This window comes from Caretta caretta, chromosome 7, assembly GCF_965140235.1.
Source record: "Caretta caretta isolate rCarCar2 chromosome 7, rCarCar1.hap1, whole genome shotgun sequence".
Lineage (NCBI taxonomy): Eukaryota > Metazoa > Chordata > Testudines > Cheloniidae > Caretta > Caretta caretta.
This window is the reverse complement of record NC_134212.1, coordinates 50,404,085-50,428,703: the sequence shown is the minus strand read 5'-3', so window position 1 is coordinate 50,428,703 and position 24,619 is coordinate 50,404,085. Positions and strand designations below refer to the sequence as shown.

The window sequence follows — 24,619 nt, the reverse complement described above, 5'->3', positions numbered from 1 at the left end:
CACTTGAAGGTTGCCTAACAAAGGTTAAGCTACCACAATACCTGCCCTGCTTCACCCCTAGCTACTGCTTTCTGTTGCATCCCACACCCCAGCTTTCTGTTCCGATTTAAGCAGAAGGCTCTTTGGAGCCAAGATCTCATCCCTATCCTTGTCTGTAGAGCACACAGTATGCCTCTATGTGCACTACACTGATTCCCAGGGAATGTATCCATCTAACCTTTCGAAGACTAGTCGGCTGAGCGTTTCGCTGGTTACAGATGGCACCTTCAGGGTCTCCTGCAGGATTCCAATCTTCTTCTTCAAACTCTGGGGAAAAAAAGCAAAAGAAAACAATAAAATAAAAACAAAACAAAAGAACAGAGCACATATGAGGAAATGGGAAGCCTGTGCCAGAGAGAGTTTGCATCCTCCTGCCCATAATACTCAGGAAAGCACACAGGCTGCAACACAGGGGACAGACAGAGTCTCAAACAGGATCAGGACAGAGGCAACAGAATAGGGATGGACAATGAGCTAGGTGTCTAGTTAGAGCTGGCACGAGTCCTGACTCTGCAACTGTAGGCCATGGATTGCTGCCAGCTATTGTAGGCTGGAGGATTGGAGGATCTCACCATTATCTCCTTGTCTGAGTTACTCAGATCCTTCTGGGTGCTTTTTAAGTCCTCCTTCATCTTCTCCAACTCCAAGAATGTTTTTTGCAGCTGCAGAGTAAGAACAGTTCAACAGTGCAATCTTAGGCAAAGATCGCAACCACATATCAGGTATACAACAAGCACAAGCTATCTTTTCCAGTCAGCTTTCAGGCCCTACTGTTTGAGAATTGACCTCCCCATAGTGGAGATGCAGGGCAGCCACTCTAGGTCAGTGCTTCTCAAGCTATCTGATGTGGGAGACCAGCAATTTTTTTTTCCCAATGGGTGCGCACACTGGCAGCCGATGGCTCGCAGACCGGTCCCGGTCCACGGACCACCACTTTGAGTAGCACTGCTCTAAATCACCTAAATCAGTGTTTTTCAAAGTACGGATTGCGAAATGTCAGGCCCTGCTGATTTAAATTATAAAGATCGTTGCCCGCAGCAGCTCTAAAGGGCCTTGCAGCAGGGAAGGATAAACAAAAAGATCTGTGACTAGGGTTATTGATTTCAAAAGGGCTAACTTTCAAAAATTAAGGAAATTAGTTAGGGAAGTGGATTGGACTGAAGAACTTGTGGATCTAAAGGCAGAGGAGGCCTGGAATTACTTCAAGTCAAAGCTGCAGAAGCTATCAGAAGCCTGCATCCCAAGAAAGGGGAAAAAATTCATAGGCAGGAGTTGTAGACCAAGCTGGATGAGAAGCATTGAGACAGGTGATTAAGAAAAAGCAGAAAGCCTACAAGGAGTGGAAGATGGGAGGAATCAGCAAGGAAAGCTACCTTTATTGAGGCCAGAACATGTGGGGATAAAGTGAGAAAGGCCAAAAGTCAAGTAGAGTTGGACCTTGCAAAGGGAATTAAAACCAATAGTAAAAGGTTTTATAGCCACATAAATAAGAAAAAAAAGAAAGAAGAAGGGACCGCGAAACACTGAGGATGGAGTGGAGGTTAAGGATAACCTTGGCATGGCCCAATATCTAACCAAATACTGTGTCTCAATCTTTAATGAGGCTAATGAGGAGCTTAGGGATAATGGTAGGACGACAAATGGGAATGAAGATATGGAGGTAGACATTACCACATCCGAGGTAGAAGCCAAACTTGAACAGCTTAATGGGACTAAATCAGGGGGCCCAGATAATCTTCATCCAAGAATATTAAAGGAACTGGCACATGAAATTGCAAGCCCATTAGCAAGAATTTTTTAATGAATCTGTAAACTCAGGGGTTGTACCGTATGACTGGAGAATTGCTAACATAGTTCCTATTTTTAAGAAAGTTAAAAAAAATGATCCGGGTAACTACAGGCCTGTTAGTTTGACATCTGTAGTATGCAAGGTCTTGGAAAAATTTTTGAAGGAGAAAGTAGTTAACGACACTGAGGTCAATGGTAATTGGGATAAAATACAACACGGTTTTACAAAAGATAGATCGTGCCAAACCAACCTGATCTCCTCCTTTGAGGAGGTAACAGATTTTTTTAGACAAAGGAAACACAGTGGATCTAATTTACCTTGATTTCAGTACGGCATTTGGTACGGTTCCACATGGGAAATTAGCAGCTAAACTGGATCAATATGAAAATTGAAAGGTGGATAAGGAACTGATTAAAGGGGAGATTACAACTGGTCCTACTGAAAAGTGAACTGTCAGGCTGGAGGGAGGTTACTAGTGAAGTTCCTCAGGGATCAGTTTTGGGATGAATCTTATTTAATCTTTTTATTACTGACCTTGGCACAAAAAGTGGGCGTGCGCTAACAAAGTTTGTGGATGATACAAAGCTGGGAGGTATTGCCAATACAGAGAAGGACTGTGACATCATACAGAAGATCTGGATGACCTTGTAAACTGGAGTAATAGTAACAGGATGAAATTTAATAATGAAAAGTGCAAGGTGATGCATTTAGGAATTAATAATTTTTGTTATAAGCTGGGGATGCATCGCTTGAAAGTAACAGAGTAGGAGAAGGACCTCGGATTATTGGTTGACCACAGGATGACTATGAGCTGCCAACGTGATAGGGCCGTGAAAAAAGCTAATGCGGTCTTGGGATGCATCAGGCGAGGTATTTCCAGTAGAGATAAGGAGGTGTTAGTACAGTTATACAAGGCACTGGTGAGACCTCATCTGGAATATTGTGTGCAGTTCTGGTCTCCCATGTTGAAGAAGGATTAATTCAAACTGGAACAGGTACAGAGAAGGGCTACTAGGATGATCCGAGGAATGGAAAACCTGTCTTATGAAAGGAGACTCAAAGAACTTGGCTTGTTTAGCCTAACCAAAAGAAGGCTGAGGGGAGATAGGATTGCTCTCTATAAATATATCAGACGGATAAATACCAGGGAGGGAGAGGAATTATTTAAGCTCAGTACCAATGTGGACACAAGAACAAATGGATATAAACTGGCCATCGGGAAGTTTAGACTTGAAATTAGACAAAGGTTTCTAACCCTCAGAGGACTGAAGTTCTGGAACAGCCTTCCAAGGGGAGCTAACTGCTGCTGGCGGGGAGTCCTCTGGCCCCAGCCCTCAGGCAGCCTACCTGCACCCCAAACTCCTCATCCCTGGCCCCACCCCAGAGCCCGCACTCCCAGCCAGAGCCCTCACACCCCTGCATCCCAACCCTCTGCCCCAGCCCTGAGCCCCCTCCCGTACCCTGATCTCCTCATCCCCAGCTCCATGCTAGAGCCCTCACTCCCAGACAGAGCCCTCACCCCACCCTCTGCCCTACCCTGGGCCACTTCCTACACTCCTTACCATAGGCTTACTAAGGCTAGTGTCTAGTGTTAGTTATGTAAAGTGGGTTAAGCCAGAAGGTATTGCAATATTATGATTTTATGAAAACTAGTTAAAAGATATTATGTTGAGTCATGAGCATCAACAATTTTCTTCACCTGGGTTGCAAGGAAAAAGTTTGAAAAGTACTGGCCTAGACTACTGGCTTACTCCTGGGTAAGCAAGCCACCCCTATTCATTCCCTCAAGTCCTCTGCAGAGGGAATCCCATGGTGGTTTATCTCAGACCCAGCCTCCAGCAGAGAAGTTTCACAGGTGATTTCCTGAGCTTTCAGGCCCAATGGTGACAGCTTTTCTGTGGTTTAACACATGGTGGCAGCAGCTGCACTTTGGTTCAATAATTTGAGTTTCTACAGGATTTCATAGAATCCTAGAATATCAGGGTTGGAAGGGACCTCAGGAGGTCATCTAGCCCAACCCCCTGCTCAAAGCAGGACCAATCCCCAATTTTTGCCCCGATCCCTAAATGGCCCCCTCAAGAATTGAACTCACAACCCTGGGTTTAGCAGGCCAATGCTCAAACCACTGAGCTATCCCTCCCTCTGATTTGAGAGGCATCAGATCAAAGGGAATCAGGACTGCCACCTTGCAGGATGGTGATGATGTGGCCTCACCACTCCCACAGGGACAGCAGCTTTGCTGCATCAGCATTAGAACACAAACATGCCAGTCACTGCAACTTCACTAATTCAACTAGTACTGGGGCTAACTTAGTGCTACCCAACAGGAGTTCAGGAAAACAATTCTGTTCTAGGACCTTGGACTATGACATTATGGGACTTCAGTCGTACTGTGACTATACTGCCTGGCTACTCCTAGGCAAGGGCAGCCTGTATTCATCCCCTGCCACTCAAAATCACAATACATCTGCTCTGCTGACATTGGAGGGCCGAGAGATTCGTATTTGGCAATGCACTCCCCACTGTGCCTCATCATCAGTCAGGTACAAGTTTCAAGTCGCAACTCAATCCTACCTCCAGTCTGGGTCAGCAGCCACAGACCTCAATCAAATTATCAAGGAATGCCACTGGCCAGGCCAGGACCTGCCAGATCATCGGGGCTGGGAAGGCCATGGCTGCTTGGATACTCAACAGCACATTACCAATGTCACTTCAGCCCCCAAGAACACCTTGCAAAGGCACCTGTTTCAGACAGTGAGCTATATAGGGCAGGGATGGTAGCTTGCTGCAGGGCACAAATGCCTTATACACAAGAGGGCAGAACATTCCATCAGGGGTTAATTATAGCATTTGTTCTGTTACAAGCACTGGACTTGTAAAGAATAAAGAGATTTACTTGGGTTCTTTAACAGCTTAGGATAACAGATTGACCACTCAGTGGGGCTCTTCAAACACGTGCTCCAAGCACAAGGAAGCACCAGCAGAATTTTTCAGTTTACCAAGCAGTGGCTAGAGTAACTGATACAGCTGGTTGGACAGAAGCAGCGCTTACTGTGAGTGCAAGGCAGAGGCCATGGCTGGACACCTACAGAACAGAGATCACCCAGACACTTTTGATGTGCAACTCCCTGCACTTTCCTTACCTTATTATTGGAAGAAGACAGCTCCTTTTTCAGCTTCTCAGTCATCTCACTAGATGCCTTCCGAGCTTCTTTCAGATTTTCATATTCCCTGGAAAGAGCCCAAACTACAATCACTCTGGGCTTTTGAGATAGAGTTCTTAACTGGAGTCAGTGATCACATGCTGCCTGCAGATACCTGATTCACAGCTCCACGGCTGGTAGGTGCAAGGCTGGTATACAAGAGTCCCCACTGGGGAGAAGCCAACGCTGGATAAACCAATGCTAAACTGCAGCGTGGCAACCACCAGCACATCACTGGGCTGGGCTGGTAAGAGAACAGGCTTAGATAGAGACTGCGCTCAAGTGACTGGAAGGGGCAAAAGTGAAAGTCCCTGACTGCAAAATGGAAAGGGACTGTGACCTGGGGGACAATGCAGCCTCCCTGCTGAAGGAGCACACGTAGCACTGGTTAAGAAGTGAAGTTCAGAGGCACTTAGGGATATTTGCTATGCAAGCTCATTACCAATTACAATGCAGGTGCAATCATTCTGAGTGGCAGTGCCATATAAAATCATGATCACCGAGTTGCCATCAGATTGGAGCAGGCAAAGATGTGGTTTAACACCATGTGAGCAGAAGGATCTCTGTGTGGGAGCTGGAGCCAGCGCAGAAAAGTATGGCAAAAACTTGTGAGCCGAACAATTGGAGCCACAGCAGCACTGCTATCAAGTACTATGTGCCGCATGAATGAGACATTCAGGGATTGTGCCACCATCCCCAGGAGTAGGGCAATGGTTTGTTCACTCAACTGCCATCCAATAATCAACACCTAGCTGCACTGACACAGCTCTGAAAGCTGTTCCTGTAGTAATGCCTCTGTCCACAGTATCAGTGGAAGTATTCTGAGTGGCAGCCTCCAATCTAAGTAGCCTTGATTCTGTCAGTCAAAGCCCAGTGTAGTAACAAACAGGCAGTCACGGCAGCTAAACCATTGTACTTTTCTCCAGTACCCTGCAGGGGGAGCTCTACCTATACACATATCAAAGAGATGGAACAAATAAGTCTACTGCCAAGTTTTCAGCACCTACTTTTTCAGTGAGATGCAGTAGACTGCAAGCTGTTCCACTGCTGCCTGCCCTATTCCCATGTCACGGATCATCTCCTCCACTTCCGGGCGCTGGCTCTGCAGGAGCATCTCAATCCTGAAACAGACACGTCCTGTCAGGTTCCCACACAGCCATGAAGAGTGGAGCTGGGAAAGGAGTTGGAGTGCTGGGTCGTTACGTGGGCCACTAGTGTGCTGATCCCCCTGGGCAATTCACATCAATATCAACGTGCCTTGGTTACCCCACCTGTAAGCCAAGCTCCCAGTGCTAGGGATGAAAAGCTCTAGCTGAGTGCCAAATATTATTTAGGAAGCAAATAACTGCCCAGAGGTGCCAGGGGTGGGAAGAGGTGGTGATGAGTTTGGACAGGTCAGGACCAATGAAGACACATCAGCACTGATGCAGGAGGTTCCCAAACCTCCAGCTCAACAGTGCAACAGCACTGACATTTCCATCTGCACCAGGAATTGAGGCTGAACCCAAGTAGCTCTGTGTTTGTAGCATTCAGAACTACTGCGCAAGACGTCTAAGAAAGTAAGTGACTCGGACCACTGAAGAGCATGCTGGCTCCAGCCCACATATATGTACACAGCAGAGGCCCTGTATCTAACCTCTCCATGGTTTTCAGTTTGTTTCTCAGCCTTCGGGCCTCCTCTTTTGCACCTTTGGTATCTTCCTGCTGCTGCTCCAGGTACTTCATTTGTTTCTGAGACAGAGATAGGCACGTGTGTAGTTAGCATGGCACATGGGGACTCCTATGGAGACATACAGCTAGCATGTGTGCACTGAAATACTTGCACAACCCGCTCAGCAGTCAGGCTCCTCAAAGCTCTCATCATCTTTAACAGCCCAGGAGCAAGGTCCCCATAGGTTCCCACCCAGCTGCACCACTCACTCAGCTCCTAACATGTGGCAAATTCTCAGTGCTGGCCATCAGATACTTCAGTCCATGAACTGCCCTATTCCATTTGCTCCTACTAGGCCAGGACCCGGGCGGTGTGAGTGCCACTGAAATCAGCTCACGTGCCGCCTTTGGCACGCATGCCATAGGTTGCCTACTCCTGCTTTAAACTGTCTGAGGAGAAACAGTGCACAGGACTCTGCTGTAAGATCTCAGACACTTTCAAGAGGAAAAGATGCAACCAGCATGGTGCCTTTTCTTCTAACGTTCCCAGATTATGCTAGAGGGGCTTTCACGTGTCAGAGAGCAATTACAGTCAGAGGAAAGATAGGCTCCGAATCTCACCTTGAATCTGGGGTAGGGAAAGCCCAGGAGAGAGGGTATGTACAAACCTAGCAGCAAACCCAATCACTTAGAGCAAAATCATCTTGGGAAGGGCTCATTTGTATCAGCTGCAACAGCACACCCTGATTTAGAGTTTTACAGCAACTGGAGTGTTTGCAAGAATAGGAAATGCCAATAAGCCTCACAGACACATTCTGTTCATTGAGATACCCCAGTGACCTATAAAACCACTGAACAACATGAAAAGTCAGGGACAAAGTACCCTTGGGGTGAAGAGTGATTTTCACAGTTTCACCTTTTTTCTTCCGTTTAACTTAGGTGCATTAAGAATGCAGCTCCGCACTCACAGCTGGTGAAGCACAGCTTACTCGGTGGCAAAGTGCACCCCCAAAACGTGGAATTTATGGCACTATCATCTCAATTAAGCAGCAGCAAAGACCAATCATTATGATTAAGTTAGATCAGTTTCCCTGGGGGGCATCACAGGGAAATGGCCATCCCACTTAAGCCTGTCCTAGCTATTATTCACTCATGAGTTATGACTATATACATATACACACACACACACACAGAGATTATTTCCTGTTAGTGGCTTGACTACAGAACAGGTTTGGCAGCAGCACAAGGGTTGGTCCAACCCAGCCTAAACTTGTAACTTTCTCTCTGTACATTTCAATTAACTTGCATGGGTGGAGAAGGAAATCATTGATTAACATTAACCAATTCACACTGAACCCCACCAGGCCTACAGAAAGATTTAATGCAGGGCACTAGTGTCAGTCCTTAACAGAAGCTGGAGTCTCTCTTCCTAAGAGAGGTTTCAGAGGAACAGCCGTGTTAGTCTGTATTCGCAAAAAGAAAAGGAGTACTTGTGGCACCTTAGAGACTAACGAATTTATTTGAGCATGAGCTTTCGTGAGCTACAGCTCACTTCATCAGATGTTTACCGTGGAAACTAAAGTCTGCTGCAGTTTCCACGGTAAACATCTGATGAAGTGAGCTGTAGCTCACGAAAGCTCATGCTCAAATAAATTCGTTAGTCTCTAAGGTGCCACAAGTACTCCTTTTCTTCTTCCTAAGAGGGCATTCACACTGATGCGATGGAAGATCAATACTGACACTGCATCAACAAGCCAGACCCAGCTCATCGCAGGCTGAACACGTCAGCATGCACTTTTGCCTTTCATTCCCTGGCCTTGAGTGGAATGTCATTTTTAAGCAGGATTCTAACAACCCACCCCGGCCACAAATCACCTAGGCTAAGCACAGAGAAGACCCAATATTTTAACATGTCAAGTACTCCAACTGCTTTAGATTCATCCAATAAGTGTATTGTTTCCCCAATCTCTCACCTCTTCCAAGGTGCCTGGGTCCAAGGGAGGTACCTCAGGAGATTACTGTCCCAGGGTGCTGTGTAGTTAGAACTGAAAGACATTGCCTTAAAACAGTACTGCTGCCCTAGAGAACGTTAACCCTTTGCCCCCTTGGATCTTCTATAACACCACCTCCTCAAGGAGTTCAGACAAGGTTAAAGGATTGTCTTAAATGGGAACACAGCCCCACTGCTCTCCTTCCACTTCACATCTCGAGAGATGGGGCCCACACATGTCACAGGGAGCCGGTTTCAGAGCCAGGAACAGAACTTAGACTTCCGAGCACAGAGCCACCTGTCCTCTCTGCACAGGCATGAGGATAGCATGACGCAGAGGAAGAGCCAGTGAGACTGTAACCCTAGCCACATAGGGGGTAGATCAGATGTATGCTGCCCATGGAGAAAGGTACCTTGAGAGTGGAACACAGCATCTCCGTCTCACACAGGGCTTTCTGGAGTGACTCGATGGTGGCGTTGTGAACATCCACAGTCTCCCTCAGTGTGTCTATTATAGACTGGCAGTCTCGCTTCTCCTTCTCTGAAAGGAAATGCTCACATAGCACTTGGAATGCCTTGCCCTGGGCAGCCCTGAGACCCATGGGTCTAAGGGCAGATATGCAGCCAGAGTGACAGACAGGATACGTAAATTCAGATTGAGAAACTCTCCGAGACTTAGTCATTTCCCATCAGACCCCCTCCCTGCCAAATGCAATGTGTCAGACAGGACCTGTGCTAAGCAATCCCTGCACCCAGCATCAGTAGACTTCAAACATTTCTTTACCAGTCAAGAGAAATGCCCCTCAATGGCTTTTCAGCACTGTCCTAGCTTGCCCAGTTAATGTGGACTGAGCTAACTATCATGCGCTATCCCCCAGCTGCTCCCAAAGTCAAGCTTGGGTGCAAAGAGCCAGCATCCTTGCAGACTGAATGAAACATTTATAGAACTACAAAGCTCTAGTGAGCTGCCTTGATGCTGCTCTCCCAGCGAGAAGTCAATGTGTGCGGGGTACATGCTTAGATAGGCTTGACAGCCGCTGCTGTGCACAGGAACACAGTGCCTACATGCAGAGCAATTACGCGGCTGTGCAGTTATGCTGCTGTCACTCACCCTCACCACAGTCTGTTTCTCTGGGTGCGAGATCACAAACACACAAGCGAAGCAGGATTAAAGCACAGCTCTGCAGAATGCACTGGGGCTCTTAAAGGCCACGTGGTACTTGATTAAGGCAGATTTATCACTCTGGAACATTTCCAGTCCTTGCATATCACAAGGCTTTAAAATCCTGTTGTTCTGATCGCCCCTCCCCCACACTAATATCCTCAATTCCAACGCCTTGGCTGCCAGCAATAAAGCCTTTTGGCCTGGAAGGTGTATTTGTGCCTGCCTTCAGCCACGTGGGATACACGGGTGCGCAGATCCTGCTGGAACTGAAGCATGTTCCAGAGGGCGGCAGGAAAGCCAGCTGGTGGTCAGACTGACCAGTATCATAAGCTGACAGAGGCAGCAGAGAACATTTTACATCACTGGAAAGCTCCTGTTTTGCAGCAGCATAAGGCAGTGGTCCCCACCTCTTGCAGTGCTACTACAGCAAGTCATGGACAGCAAAGCAGCACTATTTTTAAGCACTGTTTAAATCCGCTCATCCTCCCGGTTTCCATCAGCTCTCTGGTAGTAGCTGACCATTATTGGAGAGGCATCCCACTGCACAAACTTTCAGGCAGGACTTCCCCTGGTGTGGTGGCAGGAGGCAAGCTCTGCAAGGCTGAAGCTTTCAGGGCCAACAGATGTTTCATTTCTGGTATTTGTGACGGGAAGAAAATGTTCCAATGTGACCAGAGTGCAGCAATGCCTCTTGGGCTCTGCAGACAGATCCAGCACCTCAGCTGCTGGTCTCAGGTGTGTACAACACTCTTCTCAGGTACACATCTGCTCTTTAGAACCCCCTGTGGCCGCTGTGAAACTGACAAGGCTATCTTCATTCTGCTGCTGGGGAAAGCAACAAGCGAAGGCAGATTCTTGAAAAAGGAGGAATCGAAGATGGAGGCAGTGGGGACAGAGTCCCTGAGGCTCACAGGGCAGTAGTTATAGCCTATATGCAGTCAGGACACAGGACAGAAGAAAGCTCCTCCTTCCCATCAGGGAGACCTTCAAGTCCAGCACCTCCTAGCTAACATAAAAAAGCAAATCTGCAAAGCAATTCCTTCGGAGAGCATTCTGATAGGAGTCCCAGCACTCTTCCCCAGAAGGTACTCACTATGTCACCGCTCTGGACTGCTTGCAAGGAGGGGCCTTGGTATAGGCATCTGAGAGATTTTCTAACTCTTTTCAGGCTAATAAATAGATCTAGTCAGCTATTTCTGCCTTGCATGTGTGAGAGGGCAGAGGACCCAACAGGACAGCGGAAATGGCTGAAACTCCCCACTCTAAGCTCCCTTTAAAGGGTTTGTTTTTTTGTTTTTTTTTTTCTTATTGCAAACTCATGCCTCAGGATTTCTGTCACTCAGACTGACTGACATTTTCCTTTGACTGCTCATGACTCATGTTCTGATGACAGGCTGCCTACAGACAATGCTTAAAACACACTGACACCATCCCCAGGGTTTTTGCTTTCCTGCCTCCATCAAACAGACTCTAAAATTAAAGAGCCCGAGCTCTTTAAAGCAATGAGAAAATGGAAATGCACACATCAAATTGTGCCTGCTCTTTTGGGGATGCAGCATCGCAGCAGCTGAATAAGTCCCAAAGTTCTCCCATTTCTGTTTGGGCCCCAATTATATACCCTCTTCTGCCATTTTACACTTGAAGAAATGAGCTACTGACATCTGGCAGCTGTGGGTCTCCTAACAAACAGGTCTAACTCAATGAAACAATCTTTGCTTGACACCAATTCCCACCTGGAATAAGTGCTACACTGAGCCATCAGTGGTATGTCAGCTAGGGCAATCTTGCAAGGGACATAATTATAGCACAGCTGTATCACACAAGAGCCCTAGCGTTGAACAAAGTCTACAGGTCCCTCTATTCTACTTACTGGCCCAGCAAGCTTAAGACTCATGATCCCCAGTTTGCTCTGTCCGACCAGTTTCATAGAGGCAGACCCCATTTGTACTGTAGGCTCAGAGAGCACCCTCATATACAAATGCCTCAACTTTTCTGCTGCAAACTGATCTGAAAGCCTCTGCACAAAACAAAACAGTAGCCTGCCAATCTCATGTTCCTTCTCTCCGCACCCTTACTGCTGGGCAGAGTGCTCTTCTGTTTCCTTTCTGAACTCACCTTTCCCAGAGAGCTGTGCTTTCACCTTGTCCAGTTCATTCTGAAATGCAACACAAAGAACTGAATGAGGAGCAGCACCACTCAGTAACCTTCACGTAATCTTAGAGGAGAGTTTTATGATTCCTAAATGCTTTCTCCTGGTGAGTTACATGACCAGATGCTGAGAGCAGAACAAAATAGTGAGGAATGCCCTTGTTATATGCAACATTCCCAAGTGCTACAGCAGGACACGTGGGGAGCACCTCAAACTGGCAGTGCTTCAGGGGAAGAAGACTGCCACAGAGAACATCCCAGTCTTGTCTGACACTGTAAGAAATGAGAGAATGACAAGGATAAGTCATTTTGACTGAGTTGAATAAGTCTGGAAGGCCTCTTGGGGAAAACACTTCAAGTCAGAGGAAGAATTTTCATAACATCTTAACTAAACAAGGCAATAAGGCAAGGATCTCGAAAGACAGAACTAGATTGTTGATTATTTTTAACTAGAATTATGAGTTCAGTGGTTGAAGGGAACGCAATAGATGCAATGAAATTCGGCCGTATACCCAGAACAACGGGAAGATTTGAAAATGCCCAGTTAGACAGAAAATGGAGTCAGCAAGTGTCTAGCAAAAACCATATTCAGTGTTCATTCAGATCAGCTTGGATATGGATGCTTATGTGAACTGATAGTTGGCTTGCAACACCATAAATAAAGGGCAACCATAAACTGATCAGTATCAAGTCAGGGGAGGTGGTGTCTGGCAAAGTATCATAGGGATCCAGGGAAGATCACATCTTATTAAATACACCGGACCCTCGCTAGAACGCGTGTCTATATAGCGCGAATTCGCATATAACGCGGTCGCGGCCATGGATCCCAAATTTAATTACTTTAATTGGAATTCATTTTAATGCGGTCCCCGCATTAACGCAGTACCATGCATGGATCCCAAATCCCACGTTTAGCGAGGGTCCAGTGTACTTTCATTAGCAAGCTGGAGAAGGGAGAAAATAGCATGTTAATTTAATTAACAGATACTAAATTGGTAGATGCTGTAGACCCAGTGAGGATACAACAGGGACCTACAAGAGGTTGGAAAAGTGGGCAGAGAATAATCAAGTGAAGCCAATACATCTGGGGAAAAAAATCGAACATACTTAATGGGAGAAAGAAACCTGAAAAGCAGTAATACCGAGACCTGCAGGGGACAGGAGACAGCAAGCTGGACAAGAGTTGCAATATAACTAGACAGCAAGAAATGCCAACACAACGCAGAAGCTACATATGCAGAGGCATCCTGTCAGAGCCCCTCTCTCTCTACATGGTACCTAGAATATTGTGTTCAGTTCTGTCATCTGTTTGCCAGAAAGATATTGAGAAATGGAGGAATTCAGAGAACAGCAACAAAAAATGATCAGGGAGCTGGAGGGACGAGACTGACATTTGGCTAAGTGACAGCTAAGGGATGGGGGAGCAGAAGCCACAGGATTTACAGTTTATACCTATTTGAAAGTTGTAAACATCCTGGATGGAAAGAAGCTAGTTACTGTGAGGCACATGGCTATAACTAAGGGCTTGTCTGCACAGGGAAATTGACCAGAATTAACTATTGCAGAATAGCTCCCCATGTGGACCCTATTTTGGAATAATTAGTGTACTCAGATAGTGCACTAATTATTCCAGAATAAAGTGATTTATTCTAAAATAGAACGTCCACTTGGGGAACTATTCTGGTCAATTTCCCCATAAAGACAAGACATAAGAATAATGGGATAAGACTAGGAAAATTTAGGCTGAACAACAGGATAAGTGAGCCATGTTGGGCTTTAGAATAGTCTCCAAAGGAAAAAGGAAAGCCTGCCATCTCGGCTACTCCTGCATTGACACGAAGATAAAACTGCGTAACCAAGAAGGCTTTTCCATCACCCGTACCGACGGTTTACGATTCTGTACATGATAGTCATACACAAGCACTGCAAGCTAACCTTCCTCCAGAAGCTCAACATTACACATTTGAACTATTTTGAAAACATTGCAGAGCAACAGGAAGCATTCAATGTGATTGTATTGCTCAGCTTGCCCCTGTGCCCTGTTAATATAAACAGTAAACTGAGGTTAAGCAGTATGTGAAACAAATTAAACTATTTGCATACAAAGACCTGCAGTTCTCTCCTGGTACTAAAGGGCCCCGCTTCTTACTAATTAGCGAAGATGCATGCTGGGGAGCCAATGGCTTGCTCCTGTAGTTGAAAGAGTCGTTCTGTATGGGCATAACACATTAATCTCAAGTATCTGTGTTTAGGACAAAAAGAGTGCCTTCACAGCAATGCCTAGGAGCACAGGAGCAAGACTTCACTGAAGAATCAAGCAGGAAGAGGAAGCTAGGTGGAAAGAGAATTAGACCCCAGAAAGAGCTGCAAAAGTGTTAAAGAAACATGAAAGAAAACACAGTCAGTGGCAAGAAAAATTGCTTTTCTAGAGAAACCTTTTCTCTAGCCAGCCCACAGAGAGAGTGCCACTTATCTATTTAGCATGCATTCAAACTAGTTCTTGCAAGCATAAAGGCAGCATTTATCTGCTCCAAGTCATAGTTTTAGGTAGCTATGGGTCGTTAGACATGTTTTATAGGAAGACTTCATCTCTTCTGCACATCTCTTCTAGTCCTCAATATATGTTAGCTGTATCTCAAGATGACACTGTTACCTATGTTAATGTCTTGCATTCTCCCCCCTGCCTCCCACACACATATATATGAAATACACAGCAGTTGCCATGATGATGCTAATTATGATAATCACTGCACATGCTGATTTTAAACACAAGAGGGTATAAGAATCCTATTATACCAAGGTCAAGGCGATTTTCTTCTTTTTAAACAGTTGACTCAGATATGCTGTCATAAATATAAAGGGAAGGGTAAACACCTTTAAAATCCCTCCTGGCCAGAGGAAAAACCCTTTCACCTGTAAAGGGTTAAGAAGCTAGGATAACCTCGCTGGCACCTGACCAAAATGACCAATGAGGAGACAAGATACTTTCAAAAGCTGGAGGGGGGGGGCGGGGGAACAAAGGCTCTCTGTCTGTGTGATGCTTTTGCCGGGAACAGAAAAGGAATGGAGTCTTAGAACTTAGTAAGTAATCTAGCTAGATATGCGTTAGATTATGATTTCTTTAAATGGCTGAGGAAATATGCTGTGCTGAAAGGAATGGATATTCCTGTCTTTGTGTCTTTCTGTAACTTAAAGTTTTGCCTAGAGGGATTCTCTATGTTTTGAATCTAATTACCCTGTAAGGTATTTACCATCCTGATTTTACAGAGGTGATTCTTTTTACTTCTATTAAAATTCTTCTTTTCAGAAACTGAATGAGTTTTCATTGTTCTTAAGATCCAAGGGTTTGGGTCTGTGGTCACCTATGCAAATTGGTGAGGATTTTTACCAAACCTTTCCCAGGAAGTGGGGTGCAAGGGTTGGGAAGATTTTGGGGGAACACGTTTCCAAACAACTCTCTCTCAGTAACCCAGCTAAACGTTTGGTGGTGGCAGCAAAAGTCCAAGGGCAAAGGGTAAAATAGTTTGTACCTTGGAAATTTTAACCTAAGCTGGTAAAAGTAAGCTTAGGAGGTTTTCATGCAAGTCCCCACATCTGTACCCTAGAGTTCAGAGTGGGGAAGGAACCTTGACACATGCAGAAGTAGGACTTTGTCAATGCTAAACTACTGACTTGAAGACAGAGCACCATAATATCCAGATTTAACTCTTTGCATTCAGAATTTTCCAAAGCTAAACACCATACACACTGCTATCAGGAGATTTGTTCACATACATCCCTAATCAAAGCAGTTTTCCTACAGTTACCAGTGTGTCACAGTGTTACTCTGATGCTCATTTTAAGAGAGAAAGCATAAAGGTACAGATTTCCCTATGCTGCTTTGTTTAAAGGCATTTCTAGTCAATTTCAATGAGTTAAAAGTAGGTTGGGGTACCAGACCTGCTCCCATGTCAAATGTGGGGTTTTGAGAGGGAAAAAAAAATCAGAGGAGGTAGTCATACCATTTGATAACGCTCTTTCCATTCCACTAGAATCTCAGGAGGATGTTAAATAGCTACTAAAGTTAAACATTTTTAAATCAGCAGGCACAGATAATTTGTATCCAAGAGTTTTGAAGGAGTTGTCTGAGGAGCTCACTGAACCATTAATGTTGATTTTCAATAAGTCTCAGAAATCTAGGGAAGTTCCAGAAGACGAAGAAAGCTAATGTGCCAATTTTTTTAAAAGGGTAAATTGGATAGCTTGAGTAATTACATGTCTGTCAGTCTGACATTGTTCCCAGACAACATAACGGAGCAGCTGATAATGGGATTAGATTAATAAGGAATTAAAGGAAGGTAGTATAATTAAATGCCAATCAACCTCAGTTTATGGAAAACAAATCCTGTCAAACTAACTTGATTTTTTTTGCCGAGATTATAAATTTGGTTGATAAAGGTAACAGCGTTCATGGAAACAACTTCTGTAAGGCATTTGACTTTGTACTGCATGACATTTTGATGAACTAGAACGTAAAATTAACATGGCACACATTAAATGGATTAAAAACTGGTTAACTGATAGGTCTCCAAATGTAACTGTAAACAGGGAATCATCATCTAACAGGTGTGTTTCCAGCAGAGTCCTGCAGGGACTGAATCTTGGCACTATTTTATTTAACATTTTTATCAATGACCTAGAAGAAAACGTAAAATCATCACTGAAAATGTTTGCAGATGACAAAAATTGGGGGAGTGGTAAATAGTGATGAGGACAGATCACTGACACAGTGATCTGGATTGCTTGGTAAACAGTGTGCATTTTAATATGGTTAAATTTAAATGTATACATCTAGGAACAAAGAATGTAGGCCATACTTGCAGGATGGGGGACTCTATCCTGGGAAGCAGTGACTCTAAAAAAAAGTTTTGGGGGTAGTGGTGATAATCAGCTGAACATGAGCTCCCAGTGCAACGTAGTGGTCAAAAGGGCTAACATGATTCTTGGATGCATAAAACAGAAGAATCTCAAGTAGGAGCAGAGAGGTTATTTTATTTCTGTATTTGGCATGGTGCAACTGCTGCTACAATAGCGTGACCAGTTCTGTGTGTCCACAATTCAAGAAGGATGTTGATAAATTGAAGAGGGTTCAGAGAAGAGACATGAAAATTATTAAAGGATTAGAAAACCTGCCTTATATAGACGCAAGGAGCTCAATCTCTTTAGTTTAAGAAAAGATTAAGGGGTAACTTGACCAGTCTATCAGTACTTACACAGGGAACAAATATTTAACAATGGGCTCTTCAATCTAGTAGAGAAAGGTCTAACACCATCCAATGGCTGGAAGTTGAAGCTCAGATTCTGACTGGAAATAAGGTGTAAATTTTTAATGGTGAAAATAATTAACCATTTCAACAATTTACCCAGGGCCGTGGTGGAGTCAGTGACAAGTTTTAAATCAAGATTGGATGTTTTTCTCAAAGATCTGCTCTAGAAATTATTTTGGAGAAATTCTCTGGTCTCTGTGACACAGGAAGTCTCACACGAGATGATCACAATGGTCTTTTCTGACCTTGGAATCTATGAATCACTCCACCGTTGTTACTGTGTGCAAGATCCATAAACAGGGAAAAAATGCCTGAGTATACACGGAAATAGTGACTCACTGTTACAAAGTGGGGTTTTTTTCTTGTTTTTTTCAATGGTTTGCATGCTGAGGGGGTGGGATGCAGTTTCTCTGGGTGTTACTGGTTTAACGAGGGGATGGGAGAAGGAGTTTGTTATTACAGAGGACCAGCGATGGAACTTGGGACCCCAGCTAATGGCCTGGAGAATGGATACCCTAGTGACTGGTGACCAGCTCAGGAGTCACAGCTGGTTCTGGCCAATGAGAGGACAATAGGCTGTGAAGAGAAAACCCCGGTGACCTGACCAGTCAGTTTCAGCCAGAGAACAAAGGACAGCTGAGAGGAGAAGAGGCCCAGGCAACCTGGTTTACCTGGACAGAAGACAATGGACAGAGGTGGGGCTTGGGGGAGGGGATATCAGATGCCCAGCTGGAAAGCACAGGGGCTTGGGACTGGAGAGAGAGAGCAGGCAGAGCCCACCTGAATGCAGGGGAGACTTAGATGTACTGTGCTGAGGAAGGCCAGGCCTTGGGGCCCTGAGAGTTTCCTATGCTGTGTTCAGACGCTCAATAAACTCTCCCTTTTTAAGCTGGCTGAGAGTCACTCCAGTCTAGAGAACAGGGTTGCATTATTCCTTCTGGGAGTGGAGGCCTCGGGGGTCCAGAGGGAGTGGACTCCCTCAGGGGACCCACGGCGAGAGATAGGCGTGCTAAGGCTCAGAAAGGTGCAGTTTCAAGAAGCGGAGGGGCTTAACCCCTAAGAGAGAGTGGACCTCCGAGAGGGGCTGTCACACTGAAGAGGGTTCCCCCCAGGGACCATATGGGCTAAGAGTGGGCATGACCTGTGAGTCTGTGGTAGCAGAGACCATTCGTGGACACACCCTGTAAATGGTTGGCTGTGAGCACAGGCGCTTTGCAGTGAGTGGCTGCCAGCAATAAAATGAGGGAATTGAAGGAACCACTGTGGAAATGGCCTATACGAAGCTCCGTAATAGGGACCTGGCACGTCTGTGGAGGGAGGGAAGGCAGGGGGGAGGAGAGAGAGAGAGAGAGAGAGACAGACACACACACACACACTAAGGAGCAGATGGTGGCTCAGCTTGTAGAGAATGACCAGTCTGAGGAACAGGCTCTAGATCCCAGGGGGGGCTCCCGGGATGCCCTGAGAACCAGGGAGTAGCCATGGGGACAGTCCGTGTAGCATCTGGGAATCTATCAGATCCAATTCCCCAGTCAGCACAGGGGGCCCACAGGCAGGTTTCTCCCTGGATGAGCTGCGGAGGCTGGAGCTGAAAGCAAAGGAGCTGGAGGAGCAGAGGCTGGCAGACTGTGCAGGACAGCAAAAGCATGAGTTGGAGAAGAAGTGGGCCAAGAGGGCCTGCTGGGGAGTAAGTGGGAAAGGGCCCCGAGACACCAGTTTTGTGGGGACTCTAGATACCAAACTACTGCCCCAGCTTAAGGAGGAGGGGATATTGATGCCTACTGCACAGCCTTTGAGAAGGCTTGTGATCTGAATTAGATTGACCCCCACAGGCTCCGCTGTCTAACCCCCCTGCTGGGTCCAAAAGTAGCTGGGAGCAGCTTACATGCCAGAGTCCGTGTGTGAACAGCCCAGGAGTGGAGGTTCTCACAGCAGAGCAGGGTAAGGCTGTCTCCCACAGTCAAGGATTGGAGCGGCCTAGCAGATCACTGGTCCAGACAACACCAGAGGGGAACGTCACAAGGGGACTATGACCTGTTCAAACAGGCTTTGCTGATGAAGTTTGAACTGACCCCCGAGGCATACAAGGAACGATTCCTGGGTGTACTCAGAACCCCAGACGTCACTTACAAGGAGGTCGCCAATCTGTTGGGGGAATATATCTGTAAGTGGAGGAAGGGTACAGGGGCCACTACCGCAGAGGACGTGTATAACCTTCATACATCCAATGAAGCGAGCTGTAGCTCACGAAAGCTTATGCTCAAATAAATTGGTTAGTCTCTAAGGTGCCAAAAGTACTCCTTTTCTTATAACCTGATGAGGGGTTGGAGCAGCTGTATGACATCTGCCCTCCAGACCTTAAGATGTGGTTAGTTGACCGGAAGCATAAAGTTCTGCACAGTGCAGGTGCACTGGCGAATAAGTTTTTGGACAGCAAATTTGGGGCAGGAGGGAGACCCACATCAGGGACTCAGAAGGGGAATCACCCAGAGACCTCTCAAAGGTGAGACTCCAGGAAGCCCAACTCAGGGGTGCCCATGAATGCCGGGGTGGGCTGACGCCCCTCGTGGGACTTGAGGGACCTGAAATGTAATTGCTGTGGCCAAAAAGGACACAAGGTGGCACAATCCCTGAAGATGAAGGAAATGGCAGCCAAGCAGAAATGGGTGTCAACTGGGTGGAAGCCCACTGAGTGGGGGCACTGCCAGTCCAGGGGGCCGCAGTTGATAGGGCTGTGCCAGGTGAGGCCAGCAGGAGAAGGTGGGGCTCCAGGTCCAGAGTGCCCATACTCAATCCGCTGGGTGAGCGTGGGACAGGCCCCGGGGGACAATTGCCACATCATCCCCACTGAGGTGGGGGGAAGGAGCATCCAGGGGTTCTGGGACATGGGTGCAGAGGTGACACTTGCGTGGCCCGAGGTGGTGGACCAATGCATACATGACCCTGAGGAGAGTGTTTGGGCCCTCCGTCAAGGTGCCTGTAGCAAGGATATACCTGAAATGGGGAGCCAACGAGGGATCCCAAAGATCACCTGCCTACCGAGGTGCTAATGGGTAATGACTTGGAGAACTGGTTGGAGGCACTCAAAGCACCCTGGTCCTTACCTGGCGCCAGAGCGGAATGCAGGACCTCCGGAAGGGGGGGACACCAAAGCACCGAGGGTAGGGTTTGACAGGGCTGGGGCTGGAGCCTCCATCCCAAGGTGGGGAAACAAGCACCACAAACCAGGACTGTACCCTCAAACCCAGCAGCTGAATTCCAGATGAAGCTGCAGGAGGATCCCTCCTTGGAGAAGGCTTGCTGGCCACAGCGGTGCAGGATCCCAGGGGGATGACCACCAGGAGAGATTCCTGTGGGAGAAGGGAGTCCTGTACCAGGAATGGGTTGGTTCGGGGCAAACTGAAGCTTGGAAAGCCAGGAGGCAGTTGGTGGTTCCCCAGAGGTACCACCGCAGACTGTTGTTCTTGGCCCACAATATTCCCCTTGAAAGGCATCAGGGCATCAGCAGGGTGACCTGGTCGGGGAAGAAATGCATTCTGGTGGTGGTAGATTTCACTACGTGCTACCCCAAGTTGGTGGCTTTGTCCTCGATTGAGGCAGACACTGTGGCAGATACTCTGCTGACCATTTTCAGCAGAGTGGGGTTCCCCAAGGAGGTCCTTACAGACCAGGGGTCCAACTTCATGTCAATCCTACTCCAGTGCTTGTGGGAGAAGTGTGGGGTCCGACTAAGGTGACCAGATGGGACTGTCTTGATTTTTAGTTCTTTGTCCTGCATCCTGACAGATGCACGATCAGGACACCATTTGTCCCGATTCTGTGGCTTTGGCTGCTCCGGCCGCCTTTTTTTTTGCTTCCCCCATCTGTTCCGATATTTTGTCCGTTTCAGCTGGTCATCCTAGGTCAGACACACCTGGGCCTCAGCATATCACCTTCAGTCCAACGGGACCCTAAAGATGATGCTGAAAGCATTTATGGACCAGCTCCCGTAAGACTGAGACAAGTATTTACCCCTCCTGCTGTTCACATACAGAGAAGTGCCCCAGGAATCCACAGGGTTTTCCCTGTTTGAGTTGCTGTATCGGAGTAGGGTAAGAGGACCTCTAGACTTGATGGGGGACGAGTTGGAGGGGAAGTCCTCTCCCGATGGAGAATCAGTGGTGGAGTATGTACTGACCTTCTGGGAAAACGCTTGTGGAGCTCATTGGCTTGGCTGGGGAAATCTGGCCAGGGCACAGAGGAAGCAGAAGGTCTGGTACGATCGCTCAGCAGGTGCCCGCTCCTATGCTACTGGGGACCAGGTGATGCTTTTCATCCCTGTGAGGAAGAGCAAGGTCCAAGCTGCCTTGGACAGCCCCTTCAAGGTCATCAGACAGGTTAATGAGGTGAACTATGTAGTGGAACTGTCCAATCACGCATAGCGCCACCAGGAGTACCATGTCAACATGATGAAACCCCACTGGGACAGGCAGAAGTTGGTGCTCACTGTGTGTGGGCAGTGGGAGGAGAAGGGAGAGGATCCCCTGGTGGGACTCCTCCCTGAGGTAGGGGCTGACCCCTCACTGGGATCAATTCCCCTCTCAAACCAGCTAACCCTTGCCCAGCAGGCTTAGATCAGAGAGGTGCTGCATTCATACTGGCAGCTGTTCTCCAACTTGCCTGGGCTCACTAACCTGGCTGTTCATCAGGTGGAGATGGGAGCCAACCTTCCAATCACGTGTTCACCATTTAGGGTCACTGGGAAAACAGCCCAGGACCTAGAGAGAGAGAGAGATATCGGAGATATGCTGGCTTTAGGGGTGATCCAGCCATCCTCCAGCCCCAGCCTCTCCCGTGGTGCTTGTCCCCAAGAAGGATGGGTCGATCCGGTTCTCTGTGGACTATTGGAAGTTCAATGCGATCACCATGTCCAATGCCTACCCATGTGTAGGACCGATGAGATCATAGACAAGTTGGGGGGTGTCCAGTACCTCACTACCATGGATCTCACCAAAGGCTACTGGCAGGCGCCTTTGGACCCAGAGGCCAGGGCGAAGTCTGCCTTCACCACCCCAATAGGGCTCTTCGAGTTCCTGGTCTTGCCTTTTGGCCTCAAGGGGGCACCTGCCACCTTCCAGCGCTTGGTGGACCAGTTACTAAGGGAGACGGAGGACTTTGCTCTAGCGTATATTGATGATATCTGTGTCTTTAGCCAGACCTGGGAAGAACATGTGTCCAAGGTGAAGAGGGTGCTGGGTCGCCTCCAGGATGCAGGACTGACCATAAAAGCTGGAAAGTGCACGAGTGGGGATGGCAGAGGTGTCATAGTTGGGCCACAAGGTGGGGAGTGGCCATCTGAAGCCAGAGCTGGCCAAAGTGGAGGCAATCAAGGATTGGCCCACTCCCCAGACTAAGAAGCAGGTCCAGGCTTTCATTGGGATGGAGGGGTACTACCAGAGGTTTGTGCCACACTTTAGCACTTTGTGCCATCCTGGCAGCTCCCCTCATGGAGCTTTGTAGGAAGGGAAAGCCAGACAAGGTGGTCTGGACTGATCAGTGCCAGAAGGCTCTCTGTGCGCTGAAGGGGGCACTCATCCAAAGCCTGGTGCTGGTAAACACAGATTTTAACAAACCCTTCCTGGTGTCCACCGATGCCTCAGACACTGGGCTGGGTGCAGTGCTGTGCTAAGCTAATGCAAACGGATACTAAGGGGGAGAGACACCCCATTGTGTACCTGAGCAAGAAGCTGCTGCCCCAGGAGCAGCACTATGTGGCCACAGAGAAGGAATGCCTGGCCATGGTGTGGACCCTTAAAAAGTTGCAGCCAGATCTATTTGGGCAGCGCATCACTGTGTACACTGACCATTCGCTCCTGACATGGCTGCACCAAATGAAAGGGGCTAATGCCAAGCTGCTGAGATGGAGCCTGCTCCTCCAGCGTTATGACATGGTCCTAGCTTTGTGAGGGGGAGTGCCAATGTTATAGCCGATGCTTTATCATGGGGTGAAGGCCTTGAACTTCCCTAAGTCATTGGCTAAGTGACCCTGCTCAGTTCAGACTTGAAGGAGAGAGAGATGTGATGAAGTGGGGGGTTTTATTGTTTTTTTTTTTCCAATGGTTTGCATGCCAAGGAGGGGGACGCAGTTTCCCTGAGTGTTACTGGTTTACTGAGGTGATAGAAGAGAGAGTTTGTTATTAAGCAGGACCAGCGAGTGAACTTGGGACCCCAGCCAATGGCCTGGAGAATGGATACCCCAGCGACTGGTGACTTGGAGGCCCATTTCGGGAGTCACAACCAGTTTTGGCCAGTGGGAGGACAACGGGCTGCAAAGAGAGGACCCCAGTGACCTGACCAGCTGGTTCCAGCCAGAGAGGAACAAAGAACGGCTGAGAGGAGGCCCAGACGATCCTGTTTACCTGGATAGAAGACAATGGACAAAGGTGGGGCTTGGGGAAGGGGATATCAGATGCTCAGCTGGAAAGCACAGGGGCTTGAGGCTGGAGAGAGACAGAGAGCAGGCAGAGCCCACCTGGATGCAGGAGAGACTTAGATGTACTGTGCTGAGGGCCCTGAGAGTTTCCTATGCTGTACTCAGATGCTCAATAAACCCTCCTGTTTTACGCTGACTGAGAGTCACTCCTGTCTAGAGGACGGGTTGCATTATTCCCTCTGGGAGTGGAGGCTCTGGGGGTCCACAGTGAGTGAACTCCCTGAGGGGGCCCACGGCGAGAGACAGGCGTGCTAAGGCTTAGAGAGGTGTGGTTCCAGGAGGCGGAGGGGCTTAACCCCCGAGAGAGAGGGGACCCCCAAGGAGGGCTGTCACACTGACGGGTTCCCCCAGGGACTGTACGGGACCAAGAGTGGGTATGACCTGCGAGTCTATGACACTCATCTAAACACAGAGGACTGTTAAATGCATAAAGTGAACAAATTGAGTGTACCTTTAATAGGCCCTTCCCCAGGAGAGTTAGAGGATCATCCTCCTATGCCCAGGTTCTCTAAGGTTTGCTGACTGGCTTGATAGAACTCAGGACTCCCTCCACACCAGGCTGCAGGAAAGCTTTGTCTCCCAGCCTTCCACAACAATCAAGGAGCCTCAAGAACAGGAGTTTGAACAGTTATAACATATGGGAAGGGCTTCAGGGAAGATGACAAGTGAAGGGGAAGTAGCGAAGGGGTAGAGATGGCTTCCTCATTTGAAAGAAAAGCAGGGACCACGTGAAGGTGTTCAGCAGGAAGAGCTGAGCTGACCTCAGTGGCGAGGACAAGGACAGAAAGCAGAGAGGCAAACAGGAGAAAGAACACCAACATCCACCTTTGAAACCCAGGACTGTTTAGAGACTCCAC

General features: G+C 47.6%; 1 protein-coding gene across 13 annotated transcripts in view; it reads right to left on the bottom strand.

Annotated features, from left to right (window-relative positions):
- Window positions 1-24,619, bottom strand: part of TRAIP (TRAF interacting protein) — a 62,193-nt gene that overhangs the window by 32,745 nt on the left and 4,829 nt on the right. For 12 of the 13 annotated variants that reach the window (XR_007357497.2, XR_007357496.2, XM_048856537.2 and 9 more), the window contains 7 exons: window positions 11,952-11,991; window positions 9,085-9,212; window positions 6,668-6,762; window positions 6,039-6,152; window positions 4,972-5,059; window positions 612-701; window positions 218-306 (listed from right to left, as the gene is read on the bottom strand). Coding sequence is in view for 11 of the 13 variants with exons in the window: in XM_048856537.2 (XP_048712494.1) it covers window positions 218-306; window positions 612-701; window positions 4,972-5,059; window positions 6,039-6,152; window positions 6,668-6,762; window positions 9,085-9,212; window positions 11,952-11,991 (644 nt within the window). In the remaining 2 variants the exon portion in view is untranslated. The remainder of the gene's footprint in view (window positions 1-217; window positions 307-611; window positions 702-4,971; window positions 5,060-6,038; window positions 6,153-6,667; window positions 6,763-9,084; window positions 9,213-11,951; window positions 11,992-24,619) is intronic. The other variant, XM_075130643.1, reaches the window with a different exon arrangement.